At 36.8% G+C, this 20,113-nt stretch overlaps 1 protein-coding gene across 8 annotated transcripts in view; it reads left to right on the top strand.

Annotated features, from left to right (window-relative positions):
* ppfia4 (PTPRF interacting protein alpha 4) overlaps positions 1–20,113 on the top strand; it is a 682,729-nt gene that overhangs the window by 263,740 nt on the left and 398,876 nt on the right. For 2 of the 8 annotated variants that reach the window (XM_073030371.1, XM_073030369.1), the window contains exon 1: positions 6,071–6,316. The exons of the other annotated variants lie outside the window; for them this stretch is intronic. Coding sequence is in view for 1 of the 2 variants with exons in the window: in XM_073030369.1 (XP_072886470.1) it covers positions 6,236–6,316 (81 nt within the window). In the remaining variant the exon portion in view is untranslated. Of the gene's footprint in view, positions 1–6,070; positions 6,317–20,113 lie in introns of those variants that run through there. 8 annotated transcript variants of the gene reach the window in all.

Consider the following 20,113-nt stretch of genomic DNA (forward strand, 5'->3'; position numbering starts at 1 on the left):
CATGAGGAGAATGTACAAATTCCTTACAGACAGCAGCGGAAATTGAACCTTGATCTTACAGCTAGCAATGTAAAGGGGTACACTAACCACTGCACTACCATGCCATCCTAATATAAGTAATCTAAGATTTGGTGGGTGTTCAAAACCTTGATTTGTTTTGCTAGACTGTAGCAGCAACTGTTTGTTCTGTCAGCAGGGTTAGTTTTCAAAGCAGACAGATTTGGCATGTCATCTAAAACTTTGACAAACTTCTATTGATATGTGGTGGGGAGTATATTGACAAGCTACATCACAGCCTGCTATGAAAACACCAATGCTCTTGATTTGAAAAACCTACAAATAGTAGTGGACATGGCCCAGTTCATCACAGTTAAAGCCCTCCCCACCATTGAGCACAGCTGCAAGGAGTGGTGTTGCAGGAAAGTAGCATCCATCATCAAGGACCTGCACCATCCAGGCCATACTCTCTTCTCACTGCTGCCATCAGGAAGGAGGTATAGGAGCCTCAGGACCCACACCACCAGACTAAGCAACTGTTATAAACCCACAGCCATCAGGATGTGGAACCGGAGGGGTAAACTTCACACAACTTCTCTAGCCCCCATCATTGAATTGTTACTACAACCTATGGACTCACTTTTAAGGACACATCATCTTATGTTCTCAATATTTATTGCTTATTTATTTATGAACATTTCTTTATTTTTGTACAGTATTTGCACAGTTTGTTGTCATTTGCACATTGGTGGTTGTCCGTCCTGTTGGGTGTGATCTTTTATTGATTCTATTGCATTCCTTGTATTTACTGTGAATACCCAGAAGAACATAAATCTTAGTTGTATATGTACTTCGATAATAAACTTACTTTGAAGTTAAAACTTTCAGAATGGAAGTAGACAAATACTTAAAAGTAGTTGTCTATGGAAAGAGCAAAGTAATACTAATTGTAGCAGTGTAATTCTTTTAAAGAACCAATCCAGGTTTGATGTGCTGACTAGCTTTTTTGTTCTGTTAATGTGTGAATGAAGAGCAAACTACTCATTGATCTATCCTGAAACCACAGTTTTTAAAATGCAAATTAGCTAAATAAATAAATATATCCATTTATAGTTGGAGTTTATCTAGAGTAACAATGTGCTAAACCAGCAGCTTTCATTTAATAAATAGAATGAATGGTTTATTTTTGTACAGGGCCTTTGGAAACCATATGGCAGGGGTGGCTAACCTTTCTGAGAACACGTGCCTAAATTCTAAAAATTGCCATGTTACTTTTGAGCAGGGATTAGCATTAATTAACAAATTAGTAATAATAATTATTGTTTTTAAAGGAAAAAGAATGAGTCCTGTTGCTTATTACTTGTATTCATTGTTTTACTATTAATCAGGTTTAATCTCACTGATTATTGTCATGAAATTTGTTATTTTGCAGCAGTGTGTTGCAATATATACTAAACAATAAATTACAATATATCTATATATATTTAAATTTAAGTAGAACAAAAAGAGAAGAAAACTAAAAAAAATTGAGGTAGTGTTCATGGGTTCATAGTTCATTCAGAAATCTGTCGGCGGAGGGTAAGAAGCTGTTCCTGAAACATTGTGTGTGTCTTCTGGCTCCCGAATCTCCTCCTTGATGATTGCAATGAGAAGAGGGTCTGCCCTGGGTGTTAGGGGTTTCTTAATGATAGGTGCCGCCTTTTTGAGAATACAATTATAGCAGTGACTGATTTATATAAATGAAGCATTTTAGAAAACCTGTTCAGAATTGTTAATATTCATTTATTAAAACACAATTGAAAAATAGCATAATTTTGAAATAATACTGTTGTTGAAACTCATACATAACATAAGAAATGTTAATGTGAAATTATAAGCTTTGGTGAATATTTGAAAAAGATGAAGGAAAGGAAAATAAACACATGTTGCTCTCAGTGAGACTTTTGTTTCTGCACTAGCAATGACAAATATTTTATATCCAGTTTGTATTTGGTTATTTTGAGAGCTCTGCATGTAGCAGTAGTTTCATCAGTAAGTCTACTCCTATAATTAGACTTGACCAAGTTCATCACTGAGAACAATGACTCATGAATATGTCGTAGAAAATACTATTAATATTGCCATTGCAACATCTTGCAGACAGTTGAGTTTCAGGAATGGAATTCTAGAGTTTCAGAGCCTCATTACCTGGATTTTTAAGCTTTGATTCCATCTGTAACCACTCTCCTTCAATATTATCAAGTTCAGTTCCTAATTCGTCAGATTTTTTGCCTCCAAATTGAGCTGTTGTATTAAATCAATCAATTGCATTTCAAAATTATTCAAGTCAATCCATTACAAAATATATTTCCAAGTTCAGTTTGCCTGATGTTGGACTGACTGTATACTTTATGATTTTTTCCTATTTCTTTCAATGAACTGAGCATAGTGAATTGTAGAGAAAATTATTCATTGGTTGAACCAATGATGCTCAAAAATGGCATTGCAAGGCTCTGACAGTCTTTTCAGAGATTTCAGTATCTCTTTTTTTAAGGTTTGGGAAATATTTTAAAAGTACTATTTTTGGTATCACATTTAAATACTTTGTTTTATTTAAAGCTTTCGATATTATCAAACATCAGATGGTTTCTCAGAACCCTGTAATTTGGCATTTAAGCTATTTAAATGTGAGTAGAAATCTACAGAAAACATCAATCAACAAATTCACACATATATAATTCTTGACAAGAACCTTTTTCATACATCAGAATGAGAGAAATTTCATCCACTCAACAATGCTTTGAGGATAGAACCTCTACTAACTCGGCAAACATTTGCTTGTACGTAGGCAGTCCTGTGTACACTGAATTCACCTCACTCAGCAAAACATAGTCTGTTTTTCAAAGCATGCCCAGAAATGAAATTAATTGCCTTAGTTACAATTTTAATCACTTCTTCATTTTCCTGAAGGTCAGTTTTTGCTCACAAATCCTCCTCGTGAACTATACAATGAAAACCTATCAGTGGATGTCCAACATGTGTTGCTAGAATTGACAGAATTGCTTCTTTAACAATCCTGCTGGGTGGATCATCAGTTGTATAGAAACTATTTTTGAAAGGTTAACTTGTTGATCACAGTTCTTTTATTACTATCTTACATATTTCAACCCCTGTAATGTGCTCAGGAAATGTTACCAAGTTAACCAGTTCTTCACTTATTTCACTACTAATTTGAGTAATAATGGCTGGCCCAGCTGATTATGTAATACCAGTGCTCTCAAGACAAAAGGGGAAGACATTTATATGAACTATACCTTCTTGTTTTGCTGTGTTTATTCCCATCATTAATATTCAATAGTTTACTATAATTCTATTCACTGCCAAATTCTTAATGCATTGAATATTATTTTTATTTTTCTGGGAAATCATCTAAAAGGAAAGGAGCACATTTTAGCCACAATTCTTTAACTTATCCTCCATCATTGAGTAAATTTTCCACATAGAGCAGTAATCTTTGAAACCCCAAAACTAGTAGCAACTGTTGGAACTACCTGAAATAAATGTCATAAAAATATGTGACTGCATTTTTTTGTTGCTGATTTCTTGAGAAATGTGTTTTTTTTCTTTTGCTCTTGCTCACTTATATCACAAAGCCATTTATGAACAGTTTCATAATTGTGCTTTATGGAGGAAGACCGCGCACCACTGCATACTGCGTTATCATGCCAAATCTTTCACTCCACCACTGTTGAAAATCTCTGTTTCTTTTCTCATTATACGAATGATTCTGTTTCTTTCCGGGTGTCTGATTTTCTGAACAAGATGGAAAAGACATTTTTAAATATCTCATTGATAAACTTAAATAACATGCTTATTGCAAAAAAGGTAGATATTCATGGAGGCACTAAACAACATTTTATTTACTATTATTATCCAGTGTATACTCAAAACTGACTGAAGAAAAATAAGCAGAGTAAACTCAATACCAACTAGCCCAACTATTTAGTATGCTGTGAGGATTTCAAAACGTATCATCTAAGATCATGCTGCCAAGCTGGCATGTGACATTGCCATTGAAAGCATCTCAGTGTTTTTAGGTTGCAACGATTATTCACTGCTTCATTTGGCAATAAAGAAGATCATTGTTTCTTTTTTCATGGATGGGGTTTAAAGAATTAAGGGAGAGCACTGCATAACACATGCCAACAAAGTTTTTGCATGTGCATCTTGGGCACAGGTGCCATAGGTTTGCCATCCCTGCTTGACAGTGTCCCAGCATTCATTGTAAGCTACAGTACTTCATCGTCACAGTTGCAATTTTGGAAATATGACAATTAATTTGTGCTAATCACCAGATACCTTGGTTTTAGATCATACTAAGTATTGTTTAGGATACGAAAAAAATATTCCCTTAATGTTCTTCATTCTAATGTAATGAGATCAATCTTTTGTGTTCATTTTTGGGAGCAGAAAGAGCTCCATTTTAGAGTTTCACCTGAGAAGGGTGCCTCTGATGGTTGAGCACTATAGCAACCTCAGTTTCTGTGTTTGAGTCTCTAAAGTGTGATTTGAGTCTATAAACTTCTAATCCAGAGCCAGGAAGGTTACTACAGAGTTAAATCAGGCACACAGTTGTATTGCTATTAATCTGGAACACAGCTGACAGTGAAATAGTTAAATTACAATGCATTCTTGCTGTTTAGTAGCAGATGGAGAATTTTACAGTATACACTTAATGGATAGCAACTCTAAAGTAGAATAATTCTGAAAAAAATAGTAGCTAGAAATCAACACATGAAAATTTAGAATTCAATTTTAGATCATTCACTGTGTCAGTGATGTTTTCATATAATAAGTTACCGTTAGCCATTATTGTATCCCTCTTAGATATAATGAGAAAATACTGATTAAATTCTATTTGTATCTGGTAAAAAGCTATTAATTGTTTCCTGTGACGAGGCTTCTAGTTGTGCTGTTTGCAGATATTATTATTTGCCTTTACTGCACATTTAGTAGCCTGGTTGTGGGTTACACTGAGGCAAATTGGCCTAGCAACAAATTCAGAGCCCACAACTGCTGCAAACCCAAGTCAGGCCTGACCCACATTTTGTTGCTGATGTAAATAGTTGCTCGGTTGAAAGAATCTTGGCTTAGCAGGAACACTGAAAGAATCACACCATGTTCTCTTCTCAGCCTGAACAGAAGAGGTTTCCTTTATCGCTAGAATTATAAGCAAACTTTCCAGAACTCTTGAGGTGGGAAGTAAATACTCAAAGGGTGTGAGGATGCATCAATCATTGTCTAAATCTGCAGTAATCTTGTGGTTCTTTCTCCCTTGTGGATCTGCAGAGGATTTTAAATCTTATTTTCACGATCCTTCTCTGTTCAATAAAGCACTGATGTGCTTCAGTAATTTGGGATTGTTAAATGAATATTTCTGAAGGAGTAAATCATCTCTTGTGACTTACTCATTCAATGGTTTGTTATACCATAGATTTCATGCAGTGTGTTTGTATTTTTTGTGTTAGAAGTTAATGTGTAATGTGGATAGTGTCGTTATTGTGATGTTATATGGTATCTTTAAAATGATGAAACATGTTTTCTCAGCTAAGATTTTGAACGTTTAATGCTGTGATCTAATTGTGACAACTAGACCCCATGTGTTTCACTGCCAGTATAATCCCATAAAATTCACAATATTTTGGGAGCAGTTAACCACAGAGAGCTTTATGATTAATTTTGAAATTAACTGCCATATTAGTATATCCTGTGTTTAATTAGAGGCTTGATAATGGGGACTAAAGCAGTACTGATGACTTAAAGCACCGTCTGACACTGTGCTCACTTGCACTCACATTGGTTGTCAGTCCGTTTGGCTTCTGACAGGAGGGTGTAATCAGTCACCTGGCTGTTATAAAGGCATATGATTATCAGTGGGAGCAGATGGGCAGCTCCTATGCTCCCTGACTGCTTACACTGTGACATACTCTCATGATCTCTGTCCCAGCTATAATTTCCTCATGTTTTACATCAGCCATCCTTTCAATGAGGAACTGTTTTTCAACGACAAGCAGCTTATTGGCTGGCTGCAGCTAAAGCTAACCCACGCTTGTGGGAGTTCAAATTTCCCTTGGTTATCCTGCTCCAAGTTAAAGGATACAGAGCAGTTTCTGTGAGATCCCCCACATTACAGGAAGAAGGAACTAGGCTTTGCAACTGCCTATTGTTGTGGATTTGTTGATTCCTGTAGTGCCCAAGTATGATTTTTTGCGACATGAACTCGGGGACTAACTCCATAAAGATTCAGCTGCAGAATGGAATTCGCTTTAGCACGTATCAGGTAAATCACTGTTCTCCTTCAGCAGGGTGTTTGGGGGAGGTTTTAACAGAGAGACTATATCAAACAAAATGCTTTGTTAGAAAGGCTTGATTGTGGGTTTAATGATACATTGCAGACTTGGATGGCAAAGCACTAAGCAGTTTATAATCTTTGGAATTTTAAATAGTTGGATTCCATACATAAGGTTATTTGAAAGGGCAGGTTTTCATCATTTTACACTATTAGAAATCTTTGTTGCCTACTGAGCTTTGTATTTGCAGAGGAGATTTTGTAATACAGAATAATGCATATAACTGATTCGTATTCATTCAGAGTATCAGACTTAAAACTAGTGAGTCGTTGTATTAAACCCAGTGGAACTCTGCTGTTAGGAATTCCATGAATAAAGATGAATAATTAAACTCTAATTCCTGTACTGTAAATAAAAGCAGAGAAGAAGCTACAGTATAGGTATGCTCACGAAAGAGGATTATTCTACAGTTTCAAAGATCTTTCATAGTTATATTTTTATCACAGAATTGATTCGTTTGATTATTTTGGATTGTCAAAAGATGTATTCAAGGTATTTGAATACAGTACTCAAAATAATCAAATATTTGGCAACTTGGGATACTTTAATTTTTCTCAAGTAGTTAATGTGATCTTTCTTTATTGCTTTACCTAAAGCTTCCTTTACCTATGCATTTTACTCTCTGAAGTCTCCGTGTAAACCCTTCAGAGTGTGTGCTGTCAGGAGAGAGATTCAGCAGCTCCTGCAGTTCACTACTGGAGTGGATTTGGTGGCAGCATTGCTTCAGCAGTGATTTGCAGTGCAACGATGCTTCTATTTCAGTTGAGAGCATGCTTCAACTAAGGATCGTCTCATACTGGAATGATGATTTTGTTTGAGAAAATATCTTGCAGATCAGATAACATCAGTGTTCTCAAGTTTGGTTTTAATGATCTGACCAGAATAATTGAGAATAAAGTCATAGAATGAATGAAATTGAAATACTTGTTTCTCTGTTTAAAAACTTGTTGATTATCAAAATGGGTTATTCCACCTTTGATTTTCAAACAGGAAAGAATAAGAACTTAGTGTTGTTTATTTGTTACTGAATTTGTTCACGTTACACTAATGGGACAAGGTAGGCTTAATGAACTCTGAATTTTGGTATACTAATATCCAGAACTGCCTAATGCTCATGTGCCACCCATTTAAGAGGAATTTTTGTAACTTCTGATGCACTCTGCATGGGTAACACGTTTGCAGAGGTTTTTTTTGAGCCAATAATCAGTTGCAGGACTGAGATAATTATGACAATTTATTTATCTTTATCCTTGTCTTAATTCAGTTGAAGGGCTTAGATTACAGAAGTGCCCCATTTTATGAGAAGGAAGCTACTGACTGAATCCAATCTGATTTGATTGCATATTGTACTTCAATCCCGGAGGAACCATTTTCTGAAAAAAATTAGTTGTAAACACTATAAAAGTTATCACTGGTCTCTGTTAAAAAATAAATTTAGTGACTTGAGTAGAAATTGTATAATATTGCAATGCAACAATCCAATGTTTTTAAAGGCATGCCAGCTTAATCAACCTAAAATTTAATGCTCAGATTTGATTAAGGGCATACTTAATTTATTGTGCTATCTTTTCAGTTCCATTTGAAAGCAAAAAAAAGTTAAACTTTAAAAGTTCTGACCAATAGTAGTATAATTAAGAGTAGGGATTATTACTGTAAGTAATCTTTTGTGTGATTGGCTGGATAGTGAATTTTGTGGAGATTTTCAATGATTGGCAAGTCTAAGAAGCATTACATATGAGATGTGACTCATCTGCAATAGATTTCTTTTTCTTTGGAGCAAGTAGCTCCAGTGTTGTCAATCATGTAGCCTGGAAGTCTGTTTTTGCTGATATTTTTGACCTTAATTTCATGACTCATTGAAATAAAAAATAGACACTAGGGAGAAGAAAGCTTGATTGTTGATCACATTGAAATTTTAACTGAGTGGGGAATGCAAAGACACTTCTGAATCCCTTTGAAAATAACTAGGCTATCTAGAGATTTAGATTAAAGGTTATAAATCTGGAAATAATGGTTCCAGATCCAGGCTCTATACTAAATGTTGTTAAATCAGACTGTATGCAATTGATCTCAAAGGTTAAAGAGTTGCAATAATGGTTCCTGTTATTAATTGGTGTGGTGACTGATGTTAATCAATAAAATAACGTGCTGTGTAAGTAATATGTGGCGGGTAGGGGCACTGAGTGGTGAAGAGGAGGAGAGGATTCACACTGTGTTCATATTCGTGATCATTTTGTAGAGATAGTGAAGTACAGTGAGTATATTATGAACCTGTAATATTGATAGTTATCGATTTTAGAGTAATCACAATGTAATATTACTGTAAGATCAGACAGCTTCTGTGCAGAGAGAAATATAATTAATGTTTCAAATCAATAAGCTGTATTTCATCTGATTATACAGTGCCTCTGCTTTTTCAGATTTAAAGAATCCACAGTCCTTTTCTAAACAAGATATTGGTGATTGCAGGTTCTTTTTTTTAAAAAAAGTTTCTCATTAAGGAACAATATTGGTTTAAAACCAATGATTCCAATTTATTTCATTGATGATAATATTTGAATATAGAGCTGCCTTATTTAATAGTGAACAATAACTGAAAGAATTAGTTTGCTAAGTGGTAAATCACAAACCCATAAACTTACAATGTTTGTGACGGAGTGGCCTGGTAAATTTTGTTTTTAGTTCAGTGTATTTATTAATTGATTGATCAAGGTAAAGCACAGAATGAGCTTTTTGGTCCTTCGAGCTGTGCCGCCTAGCAACCTTTGATTTAACCCTAGCCTAATCACTGGACAATTTACTATGACCAAATGACCTACTAATTGGTATGTCTTTGGAATGTGGGAGGAAACTGGAGCATCTAGAGAGAACCCACTCCTTCCATGGGGAGGACATACAGACTGCTTTACAGATGACGCCAGAATTGTGAGGCCTGGAGTTGCAATAGTGTCGTGCTAACCACTTGCTACTGTGTGTTGGGATACAATGTCAAGTAATGCATTGGAGGTGTGATGACTAATAGAAGTCTAATGTACAGCAAGCATAATTTACTCAGGAAGCATCTATTCAAAGAAAAGAGGAAATAAAGTATAACAACTTCTCCCACTAAAAGCAGGACATTTTCCACAGAAACAGAGCAAGGGATTTTTCCATTTAAATTGTATGCTAATATCTTTCTGACATTTATCATGCTTGATTGACAAAAGAACTACTGAATCATCTCCACTGTAGTTAATGATAGTGTTGTGACTATTTGCGACCTCTAAGTCTTTGTGCTTCTACCTGTTTTTCATCATTACATAACAGTGACTAGTTTTAGTACAGTTTTGTTATACAAAGCTTTGCTATTTTGTTCGTGCTTCTTAATGAGCTTCTGGTGTAGAATGTGGATTTTTTTTCCTTCTGGGGAGAATTGAATCATCCTAATGGGTATGAACTCATCTACTGAGCTGCCACTTAATTAGTGAAAGAGAGGCTAAACTTTGGCAGAGTATCTGTTTAACGTCTTATTTTGCTGCAGGTTAAAACAAATTAATTTTTTTGGGTACTGGGAAATGATATATCATGTTATTTAAAGTACCTGAAATATTTGCTCTTTTTCTCTTTCCACATATGCAGCCTGACCTGCTGAGTATTTCTAGCTTTTTCTGATTTTTGTTCAGATTTTCACCTATAAGGAGAACGTGCAGAATTCACCTGGATAGCATCAGGGATTAGGATTAATCCTGGGTTGCTGGAGCCGGAGCAGCAACAACAGCTCCACCTCTACACCACACTACCCTTATCTTCTAAAATAAAACCCGGTGTGGCACTTACGATCTCAAGATTCCCATTTAAAATGGTGTCACTTGTTTGTAGGTTTTGAAATCGCTTGAGCAAATTGTTGGCGCTAACTTTCCACTAATCTTGTAAGTGATTAAGAAGAAGAGTACTGATATATCATTTAGGAGGAGTGATAATTTTCAGGTTTCCTCTGTTGATCTGATCTAAGTGGCTTTCTGAGGGTAATTGTCTAGGATAAGGGCTCTTGGTTCTACCACCTCATTATAAACTATTGTGGTACCCCAATTTATCTGCCTGCTGGGCAGGTCTCTTGGGGTGGTTGATTGTTGGCAGAAAGTGAAACCTACACTGATATTGACACAAACTTTAAAAAAAAATCTGTGGGGCTCTTCCTGCAACTTTATTTTGTAGACTCAACTGCATTGAACTTACTTGAATGTTAGATGTGAAGTCTATGTCATTGACCTTTTTATTTCCCCTTTTCTATTACCTTTATTTCCTTACCCTTATTTTGAAGTTGACAATTAGTTCTAGTTGTGACTTGGTCGGGGGAAACTAAGAGCCATCCAGTTCAAGTCAGATTGGAGTCTGGTGTAGGTTAGATTGGAGAGAAGGATAGAAAACAGATTGTCTTCCATTTAGGCATCAGTGAATCAAATGTGTTTCTATATACCTTGTACTTATTTGCAAGTTGACTGATTATCAAAGAAAATTGTTTTGTTGTGTCCATTGGGCACAGTTTGGAGATTCTCTCTACAGTAGTAAAATTGTATATGACAGGAAAGTTCCAACAATGTTATGTTCCATCCTTAGCCAACATTGCCAAAGGCATAACCACCGAGTATACATACGTTCAAAATAGTTTTTAAAAAGTGTGAAGCTTGGGATTTAATTAATAAACAATGGAGTACTATATGCACATTTTATTCTCTCCCTACAATTTTCTTTCATGTGACAGTTCTATTTCTCTTCGTATGACCCAGGGACTTTAATTATGAACCTTATGCAATAAGCAGTAAGTACATATTGAAGCCTCAGTGAGATAGGCAGCCAACTTCATTATCTCCTCCAACTCCTGAATGTTAGTTAGCAAATTATATTATACAGGGAGTGTCTGATTGAAATGTCAATTAATCCTAGCATGCCAAATCAAAAATGCAAATACCAGATCTCAGGGTATCAACCCTGTTTTTTAATATTCTTAATCCATCTGCTGTTCCTTATAAAGATCCAGAATTGCCTGAATAAATCAAAGCCCTATTTTTGCCACTAATATTTAAATCATTTCACAGAAGTATTACTTTAAACTCCTTTAATATATAAGCAGTAGTTTCACAATTGATCTGAATTGAGTAGGCATTTTGTTTAATCTGGTGCTTTTAGTTTAAAATGAGACAATTTTATTAGAGCAGTTAAGAGGGAAGTTCCATCAGAAAAATTCTTGCTCAGTTTTGAATAAATATCTGCAAACAGCTAGCTAAAATGCTATATGATGAGGGATGTTTTCAGATGGACTGCAGAAGATTATGCATAGAATTATGTCTTGGTAGATCAATTCAAAACTAATCCCACTCCTCCACATAGACCCATGTGTGTCACTTCTTTGTTTTTGACTGAAAGGAGGTAATGGTATAATCCTGCTTTCAGAATTGAACACGTCTTCTAACCTGATGTGTTCGTGTAAAATGGGAGAAGTATTAAGGGCTGTGGTGGAGAAATCAGGGGGGGGGGGGGGATGGGAATTAATTACTGACTCTGCCAAAGTGATAAAGGCGACAGATCTCTTTCTGTGTGATATTGTTCAATAATTATATATTGAGAGTATTACTAGAAGGTGTTGAGCTTTGGAAATTAAGAAGAAAATTAAGTCCTGCTTCTGCTCAGCAGGGTCTTTCATCCTTGCCACTCCTGCAGTCATCCAGACCATGTGTATATTATGAATGTATGTTCAAATGTTCATCCTGAATCATTCAGAACAGGTGGGCTGTGTGTGCACCGCTTCAACAGCTGGCCTGCAGGTGACACCTGTGCAGGAGTTACATCCCTAGGAAATGGTCCATAACATGATACTATGTCATCTGCACATCTGTTAAGATATGTGAATTGAAAATACAATAAACTTTCTGTTTACTTATTTAGCTCACACAAGTTTGATGAGAACAAATTTTATTCAAAAACCCACATTTTTGGGCAGTGAATTGTGAATTCTGTAAGGGCAAATTTTCATTACCCGAGCAGCTGTAATGGATGGGGGAAAGTAGGCTCCTTTTTGTATAAATTTCATAGGCAATTTACCACCAAAATAGGTAAGATGGTCACTTGTTTTCTTGCTCCTTAGAAATTGTTTGAGTGCATATTTGATCAGTATATTCTGCTCTAGCAATATGAAATATGTGATTTAAGTAAGCCTTTGATCATCATTAATTGCTTGCTTGTACAATATCTGAAATGCTGTAGATTTGATTTGTTCTGCTTTACTCAACTGTGCTAATTTTTATAGGAAACTGTTTCAAATTATTTCAACTCTGCTGATTTTATGCCTTTGGTATTTTTTTCATCGAATGCATTTAATTTCTCTATTTTCTTCTCAAAATATTCCCTCTCATTTATCTACAAGCTTAATTGTATATATTGCATTCTTATTATGGGGAAACTCCTTAAGATGATTCACAAGAGTATAATTAGATAAATTTTGAGATTGAGTTGAGGCTAGAATCATTGTTTGTATCACAATTAAATTATGTCTTCCATCTGTCTGTCTACTATTCCAGCACTCTGTCTTTCCCTATCTTCCTCACTTTGTCAGATCATTTATTTCTGCATTGTACTAATGAAGCTGATAGTTTTATTGGTGATACAGCAACACAGCCTCACACCTCTGAGGGTTTGATCCTGATTTCTGGTACTGTCTGTGTGGAGTTTGCATATTCTCTCTGTAATTGCGTGGCTTTTACCTGGGTGCTTTGACTAGATTCAGTAGGCTAAAATAATTTATTAGGGAAAGAATAAGAAGTCATTGTCATGTTCTCTTAACCCAAGTCCAGATTATTATATTTTGACAATCAAGGCTCCCAGCACTGGACTAGTTCAAACTCTTCTCCAACCACTTACCAGTCAACCATCTTTCTATCTGATGTGCTGTATTCTCTTTTGTATGACACAAATGAATCCTTATAAAAGCCTCTTGAACTTTTCTGTAATTTCATACACAGTAGACTTCCCTTACCCACCCAGCTGTTACTAATTTAGGGAGTGTGATTGTCAAGGAAGCAGTTTGAGAAAAGCTCTGTTACTCGTACAACAATTCAAAACAATTAGCGAATCAGAAAGAAAAAGTATATTAATGCTAATCTAAGCAAAGGAGCCTTCCCTTTACCAAAGCTATTCCCATTGTGCTTATTGGGATTTATGCAATCTATGTGATGACTTTTAGAGCAAACTATTGATTTTAGTATCCAAGTGCGAAGGACGATACTCTATTTGGACAATTTAAATGCTGGCCCAGATATTCTGGAAAGTTGGTGTCAGGATTGGAGGTGAGAGCTGATTTTGCTCACTCCCACGATGATCACTCCTGTACATGATACTGAGGCAATGAAGACTGTCCACGGCTGTTGTATTCTTGTGCCCACCAACATGATGGACTGATACCGAGGATTTGGGACTACTCCAGGATTTGGACCTAAAATCTTGTTGGTTTGGAATGTTGTTGGTCACTTCTATTATTTGCACGATTTAATTCTTTCCCCCTTTCTTTGCACTTTGGATGTTGGTCTTTATTTTTTTAATTGGGTCTTGTAGGATTTCTTGTTTGTGACAGCAAACAAATCGCATGGTTGTATAATTTGTGCATTCTTTGATAATAAATGTACATTGAACTTGAATTTGAATTTAATATCATGATCCTCTTGTATTTTGGAATTTGGGATCTCTTTACTGTCATGGGACACAACACAAAGCCTAATTTTGTGTGTTTATCGAGTCCAAGTGAGGAATTAATTGTGACTCTGGATTGGTAAACCAGATAAATATTTAAATTATTTAATCAGCAGTATGTTGCATATTGGCCAAGCGTATCACCTGCCAGAACAGCCATCAGCCAAATAGGCCCAATAATGAAAAACATCATTCCATAAGTGACCCAGTTTATCTAAAGATGAATAAAATCTGCAAAGTATTTGAGGATTTGATGATTATCAATAGTTCAAAATATACTTTTAATATGTGTGGTGCAATTTATATTGCTTCATGTGGAGCTGGTCAGTTTATTACATTTGTAAAGATTAAACTATGTCTTTTTTGTATGCTGGGCATTTAGACCCCCTGAGACCAGAATAGGTTGACCAGGTTAGTAAAGTTAAAGCAATATACACAAAATGCTGGAGGAACTCAGCAGGTCAGGCAGCATCTACGGAGGAAAATAAGTAGCTGACATTTTGGGCCAAGACCATTCATCAGTTCCTTTGGCAATCTGTGTGTGTTGCTCAAGATGTCCAGCATCTGCAGAATTTCTTGTGTCTTACGAAAGTTAAAACCAGCCAAGGCTTCAGTTGTTTGTTATGTTGACACAGTTGCTTTCTCTTTCAAAGTGTAGAGATGCCCTGCAGAAGTTTCCATTTCAGCTCACTGGTTTATAATACTTGTTTAATTGATAACTAGCATGTACAAAATAATTGCACAGAGTTGTAATACTTGGAATGAAATCATCTGTTACATGGAATTAAGGAAGGATATTCCCAAAGTTGGCACGATGTTCTAATATATAACCCAAGGGAAGATTTTTAATTGTGTTTGAACAGCATCATCACCCTCCCCCTATCACAGACAGGGTTTAATATTGTTGAACACAAGATGAAATACATGAATTATTAATAATATTCTCATCATTAGGCAGACCAGCATGCGGCTGAGCTGAGGGATTTGTTTGTGAGCCATGATGATATTTTCAGTTTGGTTCAGCAAAGTGTTTCCTTATTGAGACTCATCAGTAAATGTAAAAATGTCAGAGTGGAGCTGGAGAGAGGAAAATACAAGTATCATCTTGGTTCCCAGGAGAGTCGTTGTCTGCGAATCCTTGTGCAGCTAAGTAATAAATATAAGTACCATTAAACCTGGAAATAGCTTGAAGTTGAAACTGAGCCTCATTGCACTTTATTGAAGATCCCAAAGTTTATTTACTTCTCAGACTTGCTTTCTTTTCTGCCATCACCAGGCTTTTTAACTGCTAACATCGCACCAATCAGTCTCAGTTTAGAGATTTTGCACATTACTGGTACTTTAACTTTTGGGTTGTTCCTTTAGAGCTTGATCCTTAACTTGCTGTTTTTCAAAGCATTCTTTTTAAACATATTAAACTTGATAGAAGTTATTTGTTTGCTCAAAACCAGGGATAATATTCTTTTTATTGGAATGAGTTATCATATTAGAATTTGAAGATTATTTGAAGACTTCTGTTTCCATTGTCTTTAGAAGTTTCTCTTCCCTAGGAATGTTTTTGTTTAAGTGAACTCAGCTGAGGCTGAACCAAATAGAAGCAAAAGCTTGTATTAACCAGAGTGCGCAGCCCATTTGGAACATAAGCACAAACAGGATAAACAAGCAGAACGTTCTTTTTGTGTGGTGTAAATACCATATAATTCTGAGAATGGCTGAGGTCTTTTTTGTGATGTGGCATTTATTAGATTTAAGCAGTATATATTTGTAAGCAGTAGTTATTTACTCCAACCATGAACCTGATGACATTCTTTTCCCCCCCATTCCTACCCCATGTAATATGTATTATTTATATAAGAATAATAATCAAATTACTACATGGTTTAAGTAGGTCCCTCTAACCAACAGGGTAACCCTATTACAAGTCCTGACACATGAATCACATTGAATAGATTTTTTGTGTAACTGGTTTATGGAACAGCTAGTTTTCCCTATTCACCCCTGTTTTACTACACAAGGAACTTTTTGCAAATGACCATGAAACTTAGGAGCAGAATTAGGCCATTCTGCCCATTAAATCTGCTCTGCAACTATGAACCTAACGACTCTATGAAATTTAATGAAGATGGCAGATCAATCTGTTGAATAAAATGGTCATTCAAAAGAGAGAAAGCTTAGTTCATATAATTCTGTACCATCATTCATTTGTCTGAGAATTTATTCTGTTGGTGCAGAATAAATTCCAGTTTTAGTGTTGTAGGGCTCACATTACTGTAAATATATTATAAAGATATAGAAGCTATTTCAGAGCATCTAGGTGAATTAGGGAATTTGCCGTAGGATTTCCCTAATTTCCTGCTAACAGTTTAATGCAAAGATTGGTTGAGCCATTAGGGAATACAGCCATTTTTTTCTCTCCTTTCTTAGCTGAAGAATCAAGAGAGTCAAATTCCTAACTTTAGACTGTAATACAGATGCTTAATTTTCCCCTACCCTTTAGTGTGTGGAAAAACGTAAACTTGAAGTGTTAAACAGGTCAGGGAAGCAAATCCCTTAAGCAATTTTAAGTTGTACTAACAAGTGTAAATGAACAACTTTTGCTTTAGGTGACCTCCATGACCCATACTCCTACAATTTGTTAACTCAGAAAGGTACAGAATCTATCAAAAAGCAAAATGCTGTTCCAAAATGTTAAATAGAAGTTATTTACTAATAAAGACTACTAAAACACATGCTTAGTGATATTTAAAACATAAAACTGATGTCAAATAATTATATAAGGCCTTCTCGTCCTTTGTCTCATTATTCACAGGCCAAGAATCTTGGTTTAACGTACTTGGGTCTAACCTGAATAATCTGGGAGGGATGTTCTCTATCTCGAAGAATCCCAGCAAGACTGGACTTTGCTATTGAACTTTGTGGTATTCAGTGATGGAGTGCAGAAGCAAATGCCATTCGTTAATGTAGGACTGGAATACGCATGTAAATCAGCTGTTCATTCTGTTGTAATGCCTGAATGCTGAGGTTCCCCAAGGAGCTGTTGCTAACAGTCAGGGAGGTTTGTTGACCCAGAAAAGACTTTATTCTGTTTCTCACTCCTCAGATGTTGCCAGTCCTGTTAAGAACTAGCAGCCTTGTCTCAGGGGTTCTAATTATCTGGATAAGTGTCAGAATTTGCACTATTTACAAGAGCCGAGAGGGGATTCAATTAGAACATTTTGTTTAAAATGTGTAGGGAAAACTTCAGACTAGCTGTCAGCAAGTACCCTTTGTATTTTATTTTAATTACATAAGAAACAGGACCAAAGTAGGGTCATGTGGAGCTTTAAACCTGGTGTGCCATTCAATAAGGTCATTGCTGAGCTTCCACCCAGTGTAATTTTCCAGTACTGCTTGAGTTCCTGGATATCTAGAAATCTATCAGTCTGTTTTGAATGGTAATTGGTTTATTATTGTCACATATACAGTGGAAAAACTTCGTTCTGCAAGCCTTTCAGACAGATCATTACGAAACATCAATACGTTAGGTAACACAAAGAAGATAATGTGGACCATACTATTAGTTACCATTACAGAGAGAATGCAGTGAAGGTTAGACCAATAAAGCGCAAAATCCATTAGAAGGTAAATTGAGAGATCAAGAGTTTTAATTTTATTACTTGAGGTCTGTTCAAGAGTCTAGTAGCAACATGATATCAGAATCAGAATCAAGTTTATTATCACTGGCATGTGACGTGAAATTTGTTAACTTAGCAGCAGCAGTTCAATGCAATACATAATCTAGCAGAGAGAGAAAAAAAAATAAAACAATAAATAAACAAGTAAATCAATTACATATATTAAATAGATTATTAAAAATGTGCTTAAATAGAAATACTGTATATTAAAAAAAGTGAGGTAGTGTCCAAAGCTTCAAAGTCCATTCAGGAATCAGATGGCAGAGGGGAAGAAGCTGTTCCTTAATCACTGACTGTGTGCCTTCAGGCTTCTGTACCTCCTACCTGATGGTAACAGAAAGAAAAGGGCATGTCCTGGGTGCTGGAGGTCTTTAATAAAGGGCGCTGCCTTTCTGAGACAGAGCTCCCTAAAGATGCCCTGGTTACTTTGTAGGCTAGTGCCCAAGATGGAACCGACTAGATTTACAACCTTCTGCAGCTTCTTTCGGTCCTGTGCAGTAGCCCCTCCGTACCAGACAGTGATGCAGCCTGTCAGAATGCTCTCCATGGTGCAACAAAGAAGTTTTTGAGTGTATTTGTTGACTTGCCAAATCGCTTCAAACTCCTAATAAAGTATAGCCGCTGTCTTGCCTTCTTTATAACTACATCAATGTGTTGGGACCAGGTTAGATCCTCAGAGATTTTGACACCCAGGAACTTGAAGCTGCTCACTCTCTCCACTTCTAATCCCTGTATAAGGATTGGTATGTGATCCTTCATCTTACCCTTCCTGAAGTCCACAATCAGCTCTTTCGTCTTACTGACGTTGAGTGCTGTGGCACCATTCCACTAGTTGGCATATCTCACTCCTGTACGCCCTCTCCTCACCACCTGAGATTCTACCAACAATAGTTGTATCATCAGCAAATCTATAGATGATACTTGAGCTCTGCCTAGCCACATAATCACGTGTATATAGAGAGTAGAGCAGTGGGCTAAGCACACACCCCTGAGGTGCGCCAATGTTGATCGTCAGCGAAGAGGATATATTATCACCAATCCGTACAGACTGGATTCCAGTTAGGAAGTCGAGGATCCAATTACAGAGGGAGGTACAGAGGCCCAGGTTCTGCAACTTCTCAATCAGGATTGTGGGAATGATGGTATTAAATGCTGAGCTACAGTCGATGAACAGCATCCTGATGTAGGTGTTTGTGTTGTCTACGTGGTCTAAAGCTGTGTGAAGAGCCGTTGAGATTGCATCTGCTATTGACCTATTGTGACGATAGGCAAATTGTAATGGGTCCAGGTCCTTGCTGAGGCAGGAGTTCAGTCTAGGCATGACCAACCTCTCAAAGCATTTCATTGTTTGATGTGAGTGCTACCAGGTGATAGTCGCTAAGGCAACCCACATTATTCTTCTTAGGCACTGGTATAACTGTTGCCTTTTTGAAGCAAGTGGGAACCCCTGCCCTTAGCAGTGAGAGGTTGAAAATGTCCTTGAATACTCCCACTAGTTGGTTGGCACAGGTTATCAGAGCCTTACCAGGTACTCCATCGGGTCCTTCTGCCCTACAAAGGTTCACTCTCTTTAAAGACAGTCTAACATCGGCCTCTGAGACAGAGATCACCGGGTCATCAGGTGCAGCAGGGATCTTCACAGCTGTAGTTGTGTTCTCCCTTTCAAAGTGTGCATAGAAGGCATTGAGTTCATCTGATAGTAAAGCATCGCTGCCATTCATACTAGTGGGTTTCGCTTTGTAAGAAGTAATGTCTTGCAGTCCCTGCCAAAGTTGCCGTGCATCTGATATCACCCTCAACTTCATTTGAAATTGTCTCTTCGCCCTTGAAATAGCTCTCTGCAAATCATAACTTGTTTTCTGGTACAGCCCTAGGTTGCCAGACTTGAATACCACAGATCTAGCCTTCAGTAGACGACGTACCTCCTGGGTCATCTATGGCTTTTGGTTTGGGAATGTCTTTGTAGGCACACACTCATCTACACAGGTTTTAATGAAGTCGGTAACATATTCATCCAGATTCAAAGATGAATCCCTGAATACAGTCCAGTCCACCGATTCAAAGCAGTCCTGTAGGCGTTCCTGTGCTTCCCTTATCCAAACCTCCTTGGTCCTCACTATTGGTGCTGCAGTCTTCAGTCTCTGCCTATACTCAGGGAGTGGAAGTACAGCCAGGTGATCAGACTTCCCAAAGTGGGGGCGTGGAATAGCACGGTAGGCATTCTTGATGGTGGTGTAAGGATGGTCGAGTGTTCTGTTTCCTCTGGTATTGCAAATTATCTGTTAATGGTAATTGCTTAGTGATTTTTTTCCAGACTGGCCTTGTTAACATCTC

This window comes from Hemitrygon akajei, chromosome 27 (assembly GCF_048418815.1).
Source record: "Hemitrygon akajei chromosome 27, sHemAka1.3, whole genome shotgun sequence".
NCBI classification, from domain to species: Eukaryota; Metazoa; Chordata; class Chondrichthyes; order Myliobatiformes; family Dasyatidae; genus Hemitrygon; species Hemitrygon akajei.